At 34.1% G+C, this 17,251-nt stretch overlaps 1 protein-coding gene across 2 annotated transcripts in view; it reads left to right on the top strand.

Annotated features, from left to right (window-relative positions):
* KIF5B (kinesin family member 5B) overlaps nt 1-17,251 on the top strand; it is a 45,651-nt gene that overhangs the window by 18,867 nt on the left and 9,533 nt on the right. The window contains exons 5-17 of one of the 2 annotated variants that reach the window (XM_087892980.1): nt 1,167-1,215; nt 4,166-4,221; nt 4,307-4,394; nt 7,263-7,387; nt 9,018-9,122; nt 9,419-9,564; nt 10,159-10,307; nt 10,788-10,981; nt 12,022-12,090; nt 12,477-12,683; nt 14,773-14,916; nt 15,446-15,631; nt 16,873-16,990. In XM_087892980.1, the coding sequence (XP_087749106.1) occupies nt 1,167-1,215; nt 4,166-4,221; nt 4,307-4,394; nt 7,263-7,387; nt 9,018-9,122; nt 9,419-9,564; nt 10,159-10,307; nt 10,788-10,981; nt 12,022-12,090; nt 12,477-12,683; nt 14,773-14,916; nt 15,446-15,631; nt 16,873-16,990 (1,636 nt within the window). Of the gene's footprint in view, nt 1-1,166; nt 1,216-4,165; nt 4,222-4,306; nt 4,395-7,262; nt 7,388-9,017; nt 9,123-9,418; nt 9,565-10,158; nt 10,308-10,787; nt 10,982-12,021; nt 12,091-12,476; nt 12,684-14,772; nt 14,917-15,442; nt 15,632-16,872; nt 16,991-17,251 lie in introns of both variants that reach the window. The other variant, XM_034402112.3, reaches the window with a different exon arrangement.

Genomic DNA, 17,251 nt, shown 5'->3' with positions numbered 1-17,251 from the left:
GACTACTGGGAGGGGTGGGGTGGCAGAGCCAGCCATGAGTGGAATTTGGGGGTTCTCCAAACTGCACAGAATCTTAGCTAGAGATTCTGAATCCCTGCAAATCCCCAGCAGTCCACCCCTGGAATACACTATCTTCTTAATCAAAGATGGGACCACCCTTTATCCAAGAATGATTTTACTGTATCTGTGGCCAGTTAGAAGGACATGATATGGACAGTCTTTACAGAGCCAGTAACACTGTACACTATATTGAGAGCAGCAGGCTCAAACTCTCCTCAAACTGCCAGATCAGACTATGCTTCAGTCAAGTTCCTAAGAACTTTATGGGTTTAAACTTTAAGAATGTTTAGATTGGCTCAGAGCAGATTCTGTTAGATGCATTGAATAGTCGTCTCTGTGGCCCTTTAGATGGATAGCAAGAATAAAGAGAATCCAGAGTTGCTTTTGAAGGGTTGAGAGCCCTCTGAAATAATTTGGAGGTACATAGAGTACAGGAGATTTCCTATTGTAAGAGCAATCCAATTTCCCATTGTGCAAACCTAAAGTCATTTAGTTTGAAGTTAGATACAGACCAAAGTTTACTTTCTTACCATGCTTTACTAAACTTTACTAAAGCAAGCGCAGTATTAAAAGTCAATCGGAAAGTATTCTTGGATCTAAGAATGAAAAATCAGTTCTATCTTCCAAAAATTGATGGTTGCTTGCCTTAAAAGAGTATATTTGATACTTGGATAAGATTAATCTTCACAGTTTCAAATTTCTATAGTTTGAAATGCCATAGAGATTTGAGAATAGTACTTCTTTACTGCAAAGAGTATGTATTTTATGTTTGAAGGGTTTTAGTAATTTTATACATACATATTATCACACATAATATAATTTGAGTTCACAAATTTTGAATAACCTAGTGATGTCTAACTTTAGTGACATTTTTACTAAGATGCAGCAAAAAATCATTTTTGATTTTCTAAGTTCTTATTGTCATAGGTCCAGTTTTTAATTATGCTATTTTAAATTTTTAACATTTGTGAACTTTATAACACTATAGTTACTAAAATGGTTCAGAATATTGTATTCAGGTTTATAAATGAATCATAGGTATATTATTTTAATATTCATTTTGCATAATTGAAAAGTTACAGTTTTCTCATGCCACATTCTTTTAGGTATCATATTTTGAAATTTATTTGGATAAAATAAGGGACCTTTTAGATGGTGAGTATATTCTTTTGAAAAAAAGATGTATTTTTCTTGCAAACAAACATAATAGAACTTGCTCTTAAATGTATTGTCTATTAGCGCAGTTGAGAATTGTTTGGAGATTCTAATGAAGAAATAAGACATTGATGGACATATGATAATAGCATGAGGATAGGCAAATTAAAAAAGCAGATAAGGGGAATTATAGCTTGGCCTATAAAAAAGAAGTACACCGAATTCGTGATTAGTGGCAAAAGGCCTAGGATTTTAGTATTACATTTTATCTCTCTATATAAAAGCCAAATACCACTCACTCATTACAAAATCTCCAGAACTGTAAAGCCTACAAACTTGAAATCTTGGCTGCTAGGTGCTCACTAAGAAAGGATTTTTCAAAATGACCACCAGATCATTAGTATTTCATATTATTTATTTATTTATTTTATTTATTAGATTTTTATACCGCCCCCTCTCCCGAAGGACTCGGGGCGGTGAACAGCCAAAAATTAAAAAACATACAATATAAACAATTAAAATACGTTTAAAACAGAATTAAATCTAAAATGGCTCCCCAATTTAAAACGCCTTACCCATACCCCTATAAATAAGACGAATTTAAAATTTAAAAATTTAAAATTTCCACATTTAAAAAGGGGGAAGATTTAGGCCAGGCCAGCTTGATAAAATAGAAAAGTCTTAAGCGCGCGGTGGAAGGTGCGCAGATCCGGGATCCTACGTATCTCCGGGGGGAGCTCGTTCCAAATCGTAGGTGTATACAGTATTATATTCACATGCTCTGATGCTAGGAGTTAAGATGTTCTCCCCCCCCCTCCCCACCTGAAAGGAACTCTGTTTCAATGCCAGTTGCCTCGCATTCGTTGCCTTAGTTCAAACTGGCAGACGTTCCAGTCCTTCACTCAGGAGTGGTCTGGGCTCCTTACAGTACTAAACGTCGCTACCTCACCAAAATGTCTACGCCTTCCACCTATGAAACTGCTTCCGAACTCAAGATGGCAGGAGAGATATTCCCTTATGAGTTTCAATCACTGACCACCACTGAGCAACGGATTGTGAACCAAATTTCTTCTGCATAGGTATTGAGGCTCTAAACAGGACGCTCCAGGACATTAGGGTCTTATGAGTGGAGTTATGGTACTTTTGGCTGGTGACTTCAGACAGACATTGCCTGTTGTGCCACGAGAAACACATGCAGATGATGTCAAGGCCTGTCTCAAGTCATCCATCTTACGGCCTAATGTCAAAGTCCTGTCCTTGAGAGTTAACATGCATGTCCACCTTCAACGTGATTTGAGGGCAGAAGAGTTTTCTGACTTATTACTTGAAATTGATGATGACAAGCTTTTGGAAGAGGAAGGAAGAATAACTATTCCAAGTCACCTTTGCAATGTTGTGAGAGATCTGATCAGCTTCGCTGACAGAATATACCCCAACATTCATCAGGCTGGAGTGGATTGCACTTCATGGCTGAGGGAAAGAGCTATTCTCACTCCAACAAATGACTGTCCACAGGTTCATACTTCATATGCATCTGAGGAATGACTGTTTCTCCCATGGCCAGCTTCTAAACTGCCAGCATGCTCCAGAATCAGTTCACCTGACAGCCTGGTCATCCTCCAGCCAGAGAGCAAAACCAGGAATGTTTACAGAGAAGTCCTGAGCAATTCATCTGAGGGAGGAATTGAAAGTCTATGCTATGCAAGTTATTAGCCTGGCTACGTAGACAAAAAAGCCACGGTTGCTGATGGGATTAAAGGGTTTAAGGCCATCTATTTTATTGTTGTTATATTTACAGTAATGTTTTAATCTGTAACAGAAACCTATTTTACCATCTCTAACGAAATTATATAATGCCTTTTTAACTACTCATTAGTTTTCAAGTTTTAAGTGTCAATTTGTCAAGCCTGATCACATAGTTTCGTAGCGAAGAATGGGTATCCAGCTAGTAAGGTAATATTGTTTTGTACAGGTGGTCCTTAGTTAACAACTTTAATGTTTAGCAATTGTTTGAACTTTACAGCAGTGCTGGAAAGTACTTTTAAGAGTGGTCCTCAAGCTTAGATGGCTGCAGCTTCGTACAGTCAGACAATCGCCATTTGCAAGCTTCACAGCTGGCTTCCGACAAGCAAACTTAATGGAGAAGCTGACAGTAATTTGCAAATCACTGTCATGTGATGTTTCACATAATAACGTGTGATCACATGTATGATTAGCTTAATGATTGCAGCAGAATTGATGCAAGTTCAATGTGGTCACGTAATGTTTCACTTTACAACTAAATAGAGTTGTTAGTCCCAGTTACTGTGGTTAAGTGAGAACTATCTCTGGGTTAAACACAAAAGGCTTGTAATGAAAGCTAAAACAAATCAGAATTTTGAAGAGAATAGGCTCACCCTGTGTTGTGAATACTGTAATGCCATTGTATAAATTGTAAGTTGCAGTTTGAATAGTTGTTACTTCATCTTAGCAATGCAGTTAGAAAAAAGTATGAAATGTAAAATTCATGTGAATATAGTATTTTTTTCTAGGAAAGAAGGCTAAGGAATTTAAAATTTACTGGGGGAAAACAATAATGGACATAAATTTTAATAGCAAATTTTATAAATGTCAAGTTTGCAATTAATTAAGTGGAGGTCTACTTCTTTTGTCGAATAAAGGAATAATTACATTATGGAATAATTGCTACAAACCAACATTAAGGTAGTATTGAATATATCCAGAAGTATTTGTGGGGAATTATGATTGTACCAACAGTTACTATAATGAGAATAGCTTATGTCTCCAGTTATAAGTATGTCCAAGTAGTAACAAGAAATGGTTTTTATTGTTTAATCTGTTTTTGAATCAAAAATATTTTCTCTATTACAGTAAAAACAGAATATGCTTAGTCCTAGGCATCTCTATTTAATAAATAAATATCAACTATTGTAATTTTTTTCCCTTTTAGTCTCAAAGACCAATCTTTCTGTTCATGAGGACAAAAACCGAGTACCTTATGTGAAAGTGAGTATAAGATTTGAGCATGTATCTTGCATTCTTTAGATGTAATTTTTAAAATTATTGATTGTGTTAAAATATATTTTCACAGGGCTGCACTGAACGGTTTGTATGTAGTCCAGACGAAGTTATGGATACTATAGATGAAGGAAAATCAAACAGGCATGTAGCAGTTACAAGTAAGTGATTTGTTTTAGTTTATTTTATTTTTAAATTCAGGTTACTCTAATTAAGAATTAGCATTTTTCCAGTGGGTAACTGGAAAAATTATATAAATTATATATACCGTATTTTCCGGCGTATAAGACGACTGGGCGTATAAGACTACCCCCGACTTTTCCTGTTAAAATATAGGGTTTGGGCTATACTCACCGTATAAGACTACCCCTCTTCCAATGCACACCAAATAAAAATTAAAAAACATCAACTGGCTCACCCACAATGTAAAAGCAGCTGTGCTAGACCCAAAATGGCCCCTGCAACAAGCAGGAACCTCACACAGCCACAAAAAGCCCCCCCAAAAAACTTTCACACTTTACACACACACAACACAACACAACACAACACAACACAACACAACTGGCTCACCCACAATGTAAAAGCAGCTGTGCTAGACCCAAAATGGCCCCTGCAACAAGCAGGAACCTCACACAGCCACAAAAAGCCCAAAAAAACAACTTTCACACTTTACACACATACAACAGAACACAACTGGCTCAACCACAATGTAAAAGCAGCTGTGCTAGACCCAAAATGGCCCCTGCAACAAGCAGGAACCTCACACAGCCACAAAAAGCCCAAAAAAACAACTTTCACACTTTACACACACAAAATTCCACATACAACTTTGTGAGATTTTGTGTGTTTGTGTAGTTAGAGTGAAATACTACAGAAACACACTAAATCTCAGAAAGCTGCACAGATATTATTTTATTTTATTTTTATTTTTATATGAACACTAAATTTAAAATTTCCTAAACTTAAAATGGCTAGGTCTAAAAAAGAACAAATAAAAAAAACTCCAATTAACTATTTTTTTAAAACTCCCAAAGGGGAAAAAAACTTACCCAATAGAACAGGGGTCTCCAACCTTGGCAACTTTAAGACTTGTAGACTTCAACTCCCAGAATTCCTCAGCCAGCTTTGTTTTGCTGGCTGAGGAATTCTGGGAGTTGAAGTCCACAACTCCCTGCCTGCTTGATTGCAGGCAGGGAGTGGCTTGCTGATGGAATGGATTCAGGCAAGCGAAGCAAGGCAAGCGTTGCAACTAGCAGCTAAGGTAGGCAAGCTGGAGGGGGAAAACTTTTTTCCTTTTACATGGCTCTGGCGATCCCAGCTGTGTTGCCTGATTAGCAGGCAACGCAGCTGGGATCGTCAGAGCTTGGATCGCCAGAGCCATGTAAAAGGAAAAAAGTTTTTTTCTTTTACATGGCTCTGGCGATCCCAGCCGCGTTGCCTGCTGGATCGTCAGGGCTTGGATCGCCAGAACCATGTAAAAGGAAGCAGGCAATGCAGCTGGAATTGTCAGAGCTTGGATCGCCAGAGCCATTTAAGGCTCGTCAGAGCCTTTCGGGCTGGTCTGCCTGGTTACAGGGGAACGACACCCCGCGTATAAGACGACCCCCGACTTTTGAGAAGATTTTCATCTGTTAAAAAGGCGTCTTATACGCTGGAAAATACGGTACTTTTAAATTTTCTACAAAAGATAAAATATAAAAAAGGAACTAAAACAAAAAAAAATGAGGGGGAGGAATGTGCAAGGAATAAGAAAAAAAGAAAGGAAAATAAAAATGTCACGAAATCCCAAAATTAAAATTTCATTTCTTTCAGATTCAAGTAAAAAGTCCATGATTAGTGTCCACAGAGAAACAAAGCTAGACAAGTTCTTTGCTTTAATCAGAATAGTTAGCTTTGCCATCTCATAAAGATCCATTAATTTTAAATTTGGGGTTTTATAAATTGGGCCTATCATTTAATAATTTTAATTATTTTTAAATTTTGTCTGTCTTTGTGCTTTTAATCAGGCTATACACCGCCCTGAGTCCTTCGGGAGAAGGGCGGTGTAGAAATAAAATAAATAAATAAATAAAATTGTGTGAATCTGGACCCTTCTATTTCTATGCCTACAAAAGTCTCCCAGCTTTTACCATATATAGAAACAAAGTCCCATGTTTTTTCTCAAATTGCTTAACTATCAAGCCTAAAAGAAAAACCTATAATTTCAATTGCACATTTGTTTAAAAATTCCCTGAATGAAAACCCATATCTGATCTCAATAATTCAGATAACTACTTAAACTATAAATACATACAATAGAAATAAAATTAATTCAGTTTTAAATGTTGGCCTAAATTTTACCCTTTCCCATGTTTCTCTTCTATGTCAGGGATAATTAGTTTTCCTGAATGAAATGGAGGATGAAAATATATTAGCGATATATTACAATCCATTGTCTCCTGGTTACTGGTGACATAAAAAGGACTGCTTTGGCTCTTTTCCCCATGCAGATGGAGATCTTTTCCTTCAAAGAACAGTCATTCTCTGCAACATTTTCAGTAATTAAATAGCAGTGATATTCCATTTTCCTATTAGGAACAGTTAGCTGCTCATAGGGAGACTTTAGGGCTATGATTCTTTTACATATACATGTTATATATTGTGTATAATCCAGCATATTGAAGGACACCAGGATGGGAAAAACTGTTAAAGAATCTTACAGTTTAATCCTTCTTTATTTGGAGGGTGGTAGGGGGACAAGCCATTTCTGTGGTGTTGTCTAGATAGGCACAATGACTCAAGCTTGACTTAAGAGCATCTAGGTTTTTTTATATATTTCCATATTGCAATAATAAATAAATATGGCTTTAAAAATAAAATATTCAGTTTTATAGATTTGGTACAGTTCCTTTTGATGAAGGATATATTGTTTTTTGTTAGATTTATTGATTTATTCTGTTTTGATTTATGAGACACTTATAATTCAATTATTAAGTATAGGCTGTTGACAGAATGGACATTTATAAAGCCTTAAAACTGTTCTTTTACAGATATGAATGAACATAGCTCTCGAAGTCATAGCATCTTTCTCATTAATGTAAAGCAAGAAAACACTCAAACAGAGCAGAAATTGAGTGGGAAACTTTATCTTGTAGACTTGGCAGGTAGTGAAAAGGTAATAGTTTACTGTTTTTAAAAAAAACATGAAAATAATCTATCATTTCACTCTTTCAACATTGGCTCTCTCTGCCTTGAATATATTAGAAACAAGTACATCTAAGGTATTCAGTATTTCTTTTCCCATTCTCTGGAGCAAGGGAGTTTTTGTAATTTGAGGATAAGAGGCAGTTCACAAAAGGCCATATATTTTCCTTACAAGACAGAATTGTTTAGAATTATGTAGTGATAAGAATACGCAACACACCAGCAGAATCATTATATATTATGTTATCTGGCTCTTTGGAGTACTACCACCACACTTGAGAAATGTTGTCAAGAGTATGGCTATGTTTATTATGATTCTTTTTATTTCTGATTATATGGATTATATTCATGTTGTTTGGGTACTACATAAACAAATCTTAAATGTTATAATATTATAAGATTCTGTATTGCTGTTCAATCTAGATACAAAACTACCTATATGATGGGATTATTTATAATATTTACTAGAAAACTGGAAGAAATACCGGAAATTATTGACTTATGACCAAATTGAGATCAGAATCCCAGCAGTTGTTAAGTGAGGTGTCATACTTTGCTCAACAACCGCAATCCTGGCACTCTCAATTGTTAAACTGTGTGGGCTGTTAAATGGATGAAGTCCCAGGTAAGGAACAAGGAGTGCTTCAGGAGGGTCAGGGACACCCTGGAAGGTTCCCTGCCAAAATTCAAGCAGAACTTTCAGCCTGAGTGAAGGGGCACTCTTCTGTGCTGAACCATCTCCGCCCTCCTCAATCACTCCACTCTTCTTACTTTAACCATGCTGACTCTCCATCTCTGAGGACTGCCTAGAAGGACTGCCTGTCAAAGGAGTTCTGCTCCTCTCTGTGCGGAGAAGGGAATTTTCATGGTTTGCAGGAGAAAAGGCAAAATCTTCAGGGTTTCAGATATACACTTCTGCAACCCATCGGAGGAGCTCAGCTCCTCTCAGGAAGCAACCAACCTCCAGAGATGAAAGGAAGTCTTCTTGGCAATGGCAGCAGCTTGCAACTTTCTGGGGAAGCTGGCGGAGAAGATTGCAAATGGTGATCACATCATTGCAGGGTAGTTGATAAAGTGTGAACAGATCGTCAGGTAACTAGATCTGAATCATGTGCCAAGGGAACTGCAACATTTTCAGATGGTTGGAAATGCTTTATGTAAAGTACTCTTTCTGAGGCAGTCATAATTTCTGACAGTCATTAAAAGAGCAGTCATAAGTCCAAGGCTACCTGTAAATAGCTGCTCCATTTTGTATTGTTTTATATTTTTTATAAAATTTCTGTAAAATCTATAATTTCTAGATTCTTTGTTGATTCATTTTATAATTTTAAAAGTGCATTTTAATATGGGCTACATGCACTTGCAGTATTCCTCTTCTAAACATTTGCTAGAGCTTTCCTTTTAAAAGGGCAAATGACTTACCTATAGACCAGGCAGATTCTCCATAATTTTGAAAAATTATCGGGAACAGATTTGGGATGAGGTTATATGGAAAGAAATGTTATAGTGGCAAATACTATATTACATTTGTTTGTCTAGCTACAATGCAAAATTTGTAAAATACAGATTGATTAGCCTTACAATGTTTTACGTTATTTTAGGTTAGTAAAACTGGAGCAGAAGGTGCAGTATTGGATGAGGCTAAAAATATCAACAAATCTCTATCAGCTCTTGGAAATGTCATTTCTGCTTTAGCTGAAAATAGTGTAAGTATATCAGTGATTTGCAAATGCTTGATGGAAATTGCTTAATTTCAGCTAGGAAATGTATTTTCCTCATGTTAATTCCCTTCATTGCTTTAATATATATTGAATATTTTAATAACTTTAATAAGCTCAATTACATTATGCATAATTATAGCACTATGCAAAATTACATATAAGAACTTCCTGTTGAAAATACCATACCAAATTAAAGTTAAATGATTCTTGGTTTGGGTAAATACAAAATATTCTCACCTATCTATAATAGGATAGAGTAAAAAACTTTTTCTTATTTGCAGACATATGTTCCATATCGAGATAGTAAAATGACCAGAATTTTACAAGATTCCTTAGGAGGCAATTGTAGAACCACAATTGTTATTTGCTGCTCCCCATCATCTTACAATGAATCTGAAACAAAATCTACACTGTTATTTGGTCAGAGGTGAGTGAACAATGTTTAAGCCTGAGATTGTAAAAGCAGAATGATTACATTGAAACAGACTTTAGACTGCCACAAAAACTGAATGATGCAAGTTTTGAGCTGTCTTTACATAAAATATACATGTACAGGTGTTTTTGCCTAATATTTGTTTCGCTAAAATGTTTTTCTTAAAGCTTGTTAGTATTTGATTCTGTAAGTTCCTTGTCAATTATTATAATCAGAAATAGAAAGCTAGACCTTAGGGGTACATTTCTGATTGATGTATTTTGGGATGCAAAAATACAAGTTGATGTATATTTGGGATACAAAGTTATATGTAAACTGATTTTTTTTCCACCTGGCTTATTTTGCCACACTTTTATTTGCAACTAGTGTTATTTTCTGCCTTATGGCTTTCTTGAGCTTTTCACAATCATACAAAAGATGATTGCATAGATACAATGTGCCATGCTGTGAAGTTGCATAAAGGTGACAAAACTATGTACATATTGTTTTAATTATTCAGAAAAGGGATTAGGGTTGAAGATTAACATTTAAATCTTCTAACAGTTTAAACAATCCTATATTTAGTTAACCTTGAATCTGCCTTTATAGAGCCAAGACTATCAAGAATACAGTGTGTGTTAACGTAGAATTAACTGCAGAACAGTGGAAGAAAAAATATGAAAAAGAAAAGGAGAAAAACAAAACACTACGTAACACTATCCAGTGGCTTGAAAATGAGCTCAGTAGATGGCGCAATGGTGAGTTACTCACAGCCTTCTATTCTGAGATCACTTTTTATTAAATGTGAAATGGTATTACCATGGCTTTTGCTTAAAAATAAATCATACAATAGGATTTGCAAGGCATTTTCAACCTTTTACAGTTACCATGGTCTTATCAGAAGGCCTTTTTTTCAGCATAGCATTGAAATTAAGTAAAATTCTCTATAGTGTAGCAGCTAAATATTCTATATATTTGTTGATCAGGCAGAAGTCTTTTGAGGAGATCAGAGGATCGGTGACATTATGTTCTAGTACTAAGTTGTTTTAAATTTTATCTGTGGATATGGACATTCAGTCCAGAAAGGCAGTATTTTTTTGTATATCTAGGTGACTTATAAATATGAATAATGGGATTTCAATAAAACGTGCATGAAATAAATGCTTGTCTAAAGTGAAGTCACTTTTTAACATTTTCTTCCTGAAAGTAATTATATCCTGGGGATTTCTGTTTTAAAGGAGAGACTGTACCACTTGAGGAACAGTTTGACAAAGAAAAGGCTAATTTGGAAGCATTTGCTGTGGATAAAGATACTACGATTATTAATGATACCCCAACTCCTACTATTGGAGTGATTGGCAATTTTACTGATGCTGAAAGGAGAAAGTGTGAAGAAGAAATGGCTAAAGTGTATAAACAGTTAGATGACAAGGTATGTATTATGTACTTATGGGTTTAGAGAAAATATACAGGAAAGTGAATAGACTTGAATTATGACCTTTTGCATGAATGTTGGAGTTAAAGGTTGCCTGCTGAATGCAATTAAGTCGTATATAGACTTGGTACAAGTCTACCTTCTAATGTGCAGTTATCCAATCTTATCCTACTGCTTGGGAGATAAGCCAGGTCTTCAAGACTGTACAGAAGACTAAGAGGGTAAAGACCCGCCAAACTTCAAGGGGCAGATTGTTCCAGAAGGCAGAGATGTAAAGGCATGCTTCTCAGATGGTAATATTTAGGGGAAAGATTATGATTGTGCCCAGCATAAAGTTAAAGATATATTGATAGAGGGTTATAGGTTTGTGTGTAAATTATTCCATATTTTTGGCTGAGAATCAAAAAGATTTTGGGTGAATGATAGATTGTAAGATGCAATGAGAACTATGGGTTTGGAAATTAATACATCAAAGACCAAATTATGTTTGACAGAGAAAATAGAATGAATAATTGCAAGTTATTGATCAGTCAGAATAATTTGATTCAATTTATTCAGTGCATGCTATTTTGTAAATTGGCAGTCCCATCCTATTACCATTACAGTCAAAGGATACAGTCAAAGGATACAGTCAAAGGAGGTGGTGACATGTATATACTTATATGTTTTTAGAAATAAGCATTCAAATTCTGAAAATCTTAACAGGATCTAAAGGACTTCTCTGAGCATCTTCAAAGTTTGGGTCAGATCTAGTTTATAATTACTATTTCTGTTAAGACAAAACAAATACGATATAACTGTTTCTATCCTATCTCAAAAATTGCATTGAAAACTACTTTTAGATTTGAAAGAGGTGCCAGGAAGGAACACTTCTTAAGAAGTTCTCTTCAATGTTAATAAAAGCTACCTGACATGAAGAATATCTGACTGTGCTTTTTGGATACTGATTGTTTTCTTGATATTAAATAGGATTAATAATCAATGCTTATTTAATGAGTGTTACAGTTGAATAATTACCTTTCTTCTTTTTTATTCAGGATGAAGAAATTAATCAACAAAGCCAATTAGTGGAAAAACTAAAAACACAGATGTTGGATCAGGAAGAGGTGACTATTACTACTATTTACATACTGTAAACAGAAGAAAAAAACATAATAGTGCAAAATAAATATATTGCTTATTATAAAAAAGTGGTTTCTGGTACTGAAGTATGAGAAATATAGCTCGTAGTATCAATGTTTCACAAAAGAAGATTTTATATTTTTGATTAGAATACTGGTTTCTATGGACCTATGTTACAAATCGTTGAATGGAGGTCTGTAAATATATCTAAAGCCCAACAAGATTTAAAATAGTGAGCAGTGTTGTTATAGAGCCTTAAAATAAATCGTATAGGTATATTTTACCCTAACAATCAGCTTCTGTAATATGTTCATTGTTGCTTAAGAAACAGCTATTAAAAAATATTTACTAGTGGTCTTTTTTTAAATAGCTTCTAGCATCCACCAGACGGGACCAAGACAATATGCAAGCTGAACTGAATCGCCTTCAGGCTGAAAATGATGCTTCTAAAGAAGAGGTAAAAGAGGTTCTCCAGGCCCTTGAGGAACTTGCTGTCAACTATGATCAAAAGTCACAAGAAGTTGAAGACAAGGCAAAGGAGTATGAAATACTAAGTGAGGAATTGAATCAGAAATCGGTAAGATAATAGGAGTTTCTTCAATAAACCAAACTTTGGTTGTCAGGTCCACACTATATAACTATTAACTGAAAACCTCTGCTATGTGGGTCTTTTTCCAAATACTTCCTAACATTTATTTTATTTACTAAATTTATTGTATTGTAATTATTTTATACTGTTATTTAAAGCATTGTAAGCTATCCAGAGTTGCTTGATAATGAGAATGAGATGGGCTGCATAGGAATGAAATAAATAAGCTGTTCAGCTTACTGTTACAGTAATTCTGGGTGGCTATGTTAACTATCTATGCTATTATTTAAATCCATATGTGGATTAATTTATAAAAATAGATATGTTGGATATCTGATGTTCAAATTAAATGATTAAAAATTATATGAACGTTTATTTAGCTTGCACTAATATAGCTTCAGGAAAATACTTCTAAATGCCTTCCTAATGGGGAAAAAAAGCAATATGATATAACTTTAGAGAGGTCAAAGTATATTTGTACTTAACAACTGCTGTGAAAAATATCAGGAGCTACTTCTTTATATTTTCTTTCTTTTCTATTTTTCTTAAACTTTTTCTTTTTTGTGCACTTTTCGCTTTTTCTTTGATTTAATTTTCTTCTTCCTTATTTTATATTACTTTATGTTAGCTTTTATCTAGTTTAAAAATTTTGATAAAATTATTTATAATTAAATGTCTTCTTATTAATATTATAATTCAAATGGAAGATCTTCATTTATGTTCTAGATATGCAGTGTCACCAGTTGCTCTAATTAATTAGTAATATTGCTACTTTAGAACATATTTGTGTTTACTTCTTTGAGAGAGACAATCTTTTGAGAACAATTGAAAGTTCTTCTCTAATCTAATCTAAACAATTGAAAGAGACAGTATAATGTCATAATACCTCCATTCTTTCTCATTTATATTTAATATATGTTTCATAGAAGTACATTCCAGTTAATGTTAGTGACACATGTTAATATTAATGATAAATTGAATAAAAGGCAGAAATTGGGTCTTAAACATTAGATTGCACATTTCTCACTTCAAAATGAAATACAATTATTAACAGGAAGCAAACCGATGTGTCTTAGAAAGATAGCATGCAGCCTCTGTATGTTTGTTTTATTTATTTAAAAAATGTATGGATCTTTACAATCACTTACAGTAGTGCCTTTCTACATTGCTTTGAGCCTACATACAACTTTACATACAACTTTATATAACATGCATTCATAAAGGTAATTTGTATACTTGAACAACTTTGTGTAATACTCATAGTTTGAAACATCTTGTTTAAAGATCCCCATATGGATTGTATCTATGATACATAACTTCCCAAAGGGCTCCATTTAATTATATGCCTTATATCATAGGCTTGTAGCATCTTGTCTGATCTTCACTGGCATGTTAAACTTCAAACAGAAACTTGTATTTGGGAGTTTAAGGTTCTGCATACCCCCTTTTAAAAATGTAACTTATTCTCAATTTTTTATTTTAAAATAAAATACATTTCATACACATTGAAATGTAAATGTAAAATATTCGAGGATTATAATAAGTCAATTGCAATTTCTAGGCTTTAGAACTTTTTCATCTGGTTAATAATTAGGTTTAAATGCCAAAGATAAATAGGTGCAGAGGCAAGAGTTAAATGGTGGAATTCAATTTTCTACTTCCAATAGTTGTTCTGAGATTATATTTTTTTTGAACAGCATTGTCCAAAGGCTTCAGTGATCAGAGAAAGGAGAGAAATAAAAAGAAAAGCAACCACTACTTTGCGGTTTATGGGAGTTGGCAGTTGTTTGTATCTTCAATAGCTTGACTGAATAATTATGCCCAATGGCTTCAATGATGACTGACAGCGAGACAGAAGCTTTCATGATCATGCCAATTTCTTTGGAGTACAATGAGAATAATTCTAGAGTCTATTATTCCCGAGCTCACAGAACTTAAAAAGAATGTTCCCTTAGGAAACAATCTATGACTACTTAAATGAAAATTGAAGTTCTTGGAATTAAGACAGAACTCTTGAATTGATTTTTGGCTGCTGATAATGTTATCTGAGTAACAATATTTTTTTTTCCTGTTGCAGATAACATTAGCTAGTATAGATGGAGAACTTCAAAAACTTAAAGAAATGACTAATCATCAGAAAAAACGTGCAACTGAAATGATGGCATCTCTTTTAAAAGATCTTGCAGAAATAGGAATTGCAGTTGGAAACAACGATGTAAAGGTAAGTCATCTAATGAACCATTAAGATTCAGAATCCATCCTGTTCCTGAGTGGCATATCCCTATCATTGTATGTTTTCTCTTTTCATTATTAATTTATCATTAAAAATACTCATTACAGTATTTTTGCATGAGAAATATTGCATAAACACACATTTCTTTTAAGACAGCTTTAAAAGTATACTTGTCATTTCCCATGAGAGCATCTGTTATTTTTATGGCAATACGGCAACTATCAATAACCATAGTTTATAAGAAATCAACTGTAGATATTGTCAGAAGTGCCAATAAAAACAGTTTTAAAATATAATGCCCCAAATCTGCCACATGGAAATGGAGTTAGATATAGTTTGTATGTCACTTTTGCTACAATCTCATTTAAAATAGAATTTCATAATTAAAAATGTGATTGACACTTTAATAGGAAGGAAATTGTCTAATGCTAAATAATATATGAACTCGGAATAAATTACTGGATTATTTTATGAACTTTCAAACTTTTGGAGCTAAACATTAATTCTTTCTTAGCAGCCAGAAGGAACTGGTATGATAGATGAGGAATTCACAGTTGCAAGACTCTACATCAGTAAAATGAAATCTGAAGTAAAGACTATGGTAAAACGATGTAAGCAGTTAGAAAGTACACAGATAGAAAGCAATAAAAAAATGGAAGAAAATGAAAAGGAACTAGCAGCCTGTCAGCTTCGTATTTCACAGGTAAATTTGATTTTGTTTTGTTTGTTAAATACTTTGTAACAACCTTGTTCAATATGATGTTCTTCAATAGCTACCCTGCCTGGGAATTTGAGGATCTTGTTTAGCATAATACAAGGGCAAAGGAGAAGGAGATTAGGGTAGCCTAATGGCTATTAGTGAGGGTATCATTCATTTTCTATCCTCTTCCTGTAGAGAAGAGAAAGTTAGTATTCTGTTGCCATTGAATGTGCTAAGTCCTTATTGGGCTTGAAAATATTTTAAAATACTTTTTCTGAATGCTTGAAAATCTTGGGGCTCCTCTACATCACTGATACCTTGTGTGCTCATTATACCATTTCTGGTACAAAAGTAATTGGATATGTGGGTATGCATTGGAAATGGAACAGCTTTTTCTAAACTATGAGTATTAGATTTTATTTGCTTGAACATTATAACTGAAATTGAGCTTGAGAGCAGTTTTTGGTGAGTTTGAATTTTGGGTTTTTTTACATAATTAGTATAGAAAATCTCAGCAATTCTCATATTTTATAGCTCAGAATGTCTAAGCTACAGTTGTAATGAAAATATCTTCTTACTGGCTTCTGTAGGTTCAAGTTTTCCATCTAAACTAAAGAGAAATTGTAATTACCATATTCAAAGGAAATAGCTGTGTCCAATGCTGGCAATTCCCAATACTGTCAGAAAATATGCAAGGAATCCAGATGAATGAATTTTTTTATTAGCAATGTTTTTTTCTTTCCCGGGATGACCTTAAAAGCCTAATGAAATGCTTAATAAGCACCTTTAATGTAGAAAGGAAATGTACTTATCCCCATTTGGATAATGCAAATTGTTTTTATAATGGAGCAGTTTAAAAAATGCAAGGGATTTAGGAGACTTCCATAAATCCCATACCAAGTCCCATACCTTGGACTTTCTCAAGTGTAAATCTCTCATTCCTATTTTACATCCTGATTTATCATTAGTGTTTCTTGAATAAAATTCCTTCCTGTAATTCAGTAATAGAGCAATAAAAGTAAAGACATTAAAGATTGATAAAATTGAATTGTTTGAAAAAGGACACTTTGACATTGCATAATACAGATGATTCCGAAAATATTCTTCAATTTAGAGTTTAAGTTTTCTGGAAATGTTCAATATATGTGCGTTTTGATATTTTATTTAAACCATCAGTTTTCTAAATCTCTGATAATAACATGTCTCTAATTCATTGAAATATCAATCCTGTTTTCATTTTGAAGCACGAAGCCAAGATCAAATCACTTACAGAATATCTTCAGAATGTGGAACAGAAGAAAAGACAGCTTGAAGAGTCTGTGGATTCTCTTAATGATGAGCTAGTTGAGCTCCACGCCCAAAGTATGTATTGCTTTATATTGCTGTTTTTATGTAGATGGTTTAAGAACATGATTCATAAGCTGAGAAATTGAAGTTCTAAGTTATATTAACTGATACATCTCTGCAGTAAGGGAATGGTAGTGTATTTGCTAGTAAGCATATTTTAATCAGACATGTAAGAGGGTATTGATATTAAAGTGATGGATTAAGACAAGAAAGACAGGTTCAAGGCCTCCGTTGGCTATATTAACTCTATAGATGACTATGAATTAATCACTCTCT

The sequence above is a fragment of the Pantherophis guttatus genome, chromosome 4, assembly GCF_059756535.1.
Source record: "Pantherophis guttatus breed Tessera chromosome 4, ASM5975653v1, whole genome shotgun sequence".
NCBI classification, from domain to species: Eukaryota; Metazoa; Chordata; class Lepidosauria; order Squamata; family Colubridae; genus Pantherophis; species Pantherophis guttatus.
This window is presented reverse-complemented; position numbering and strand designations above follow the sequence as displayed.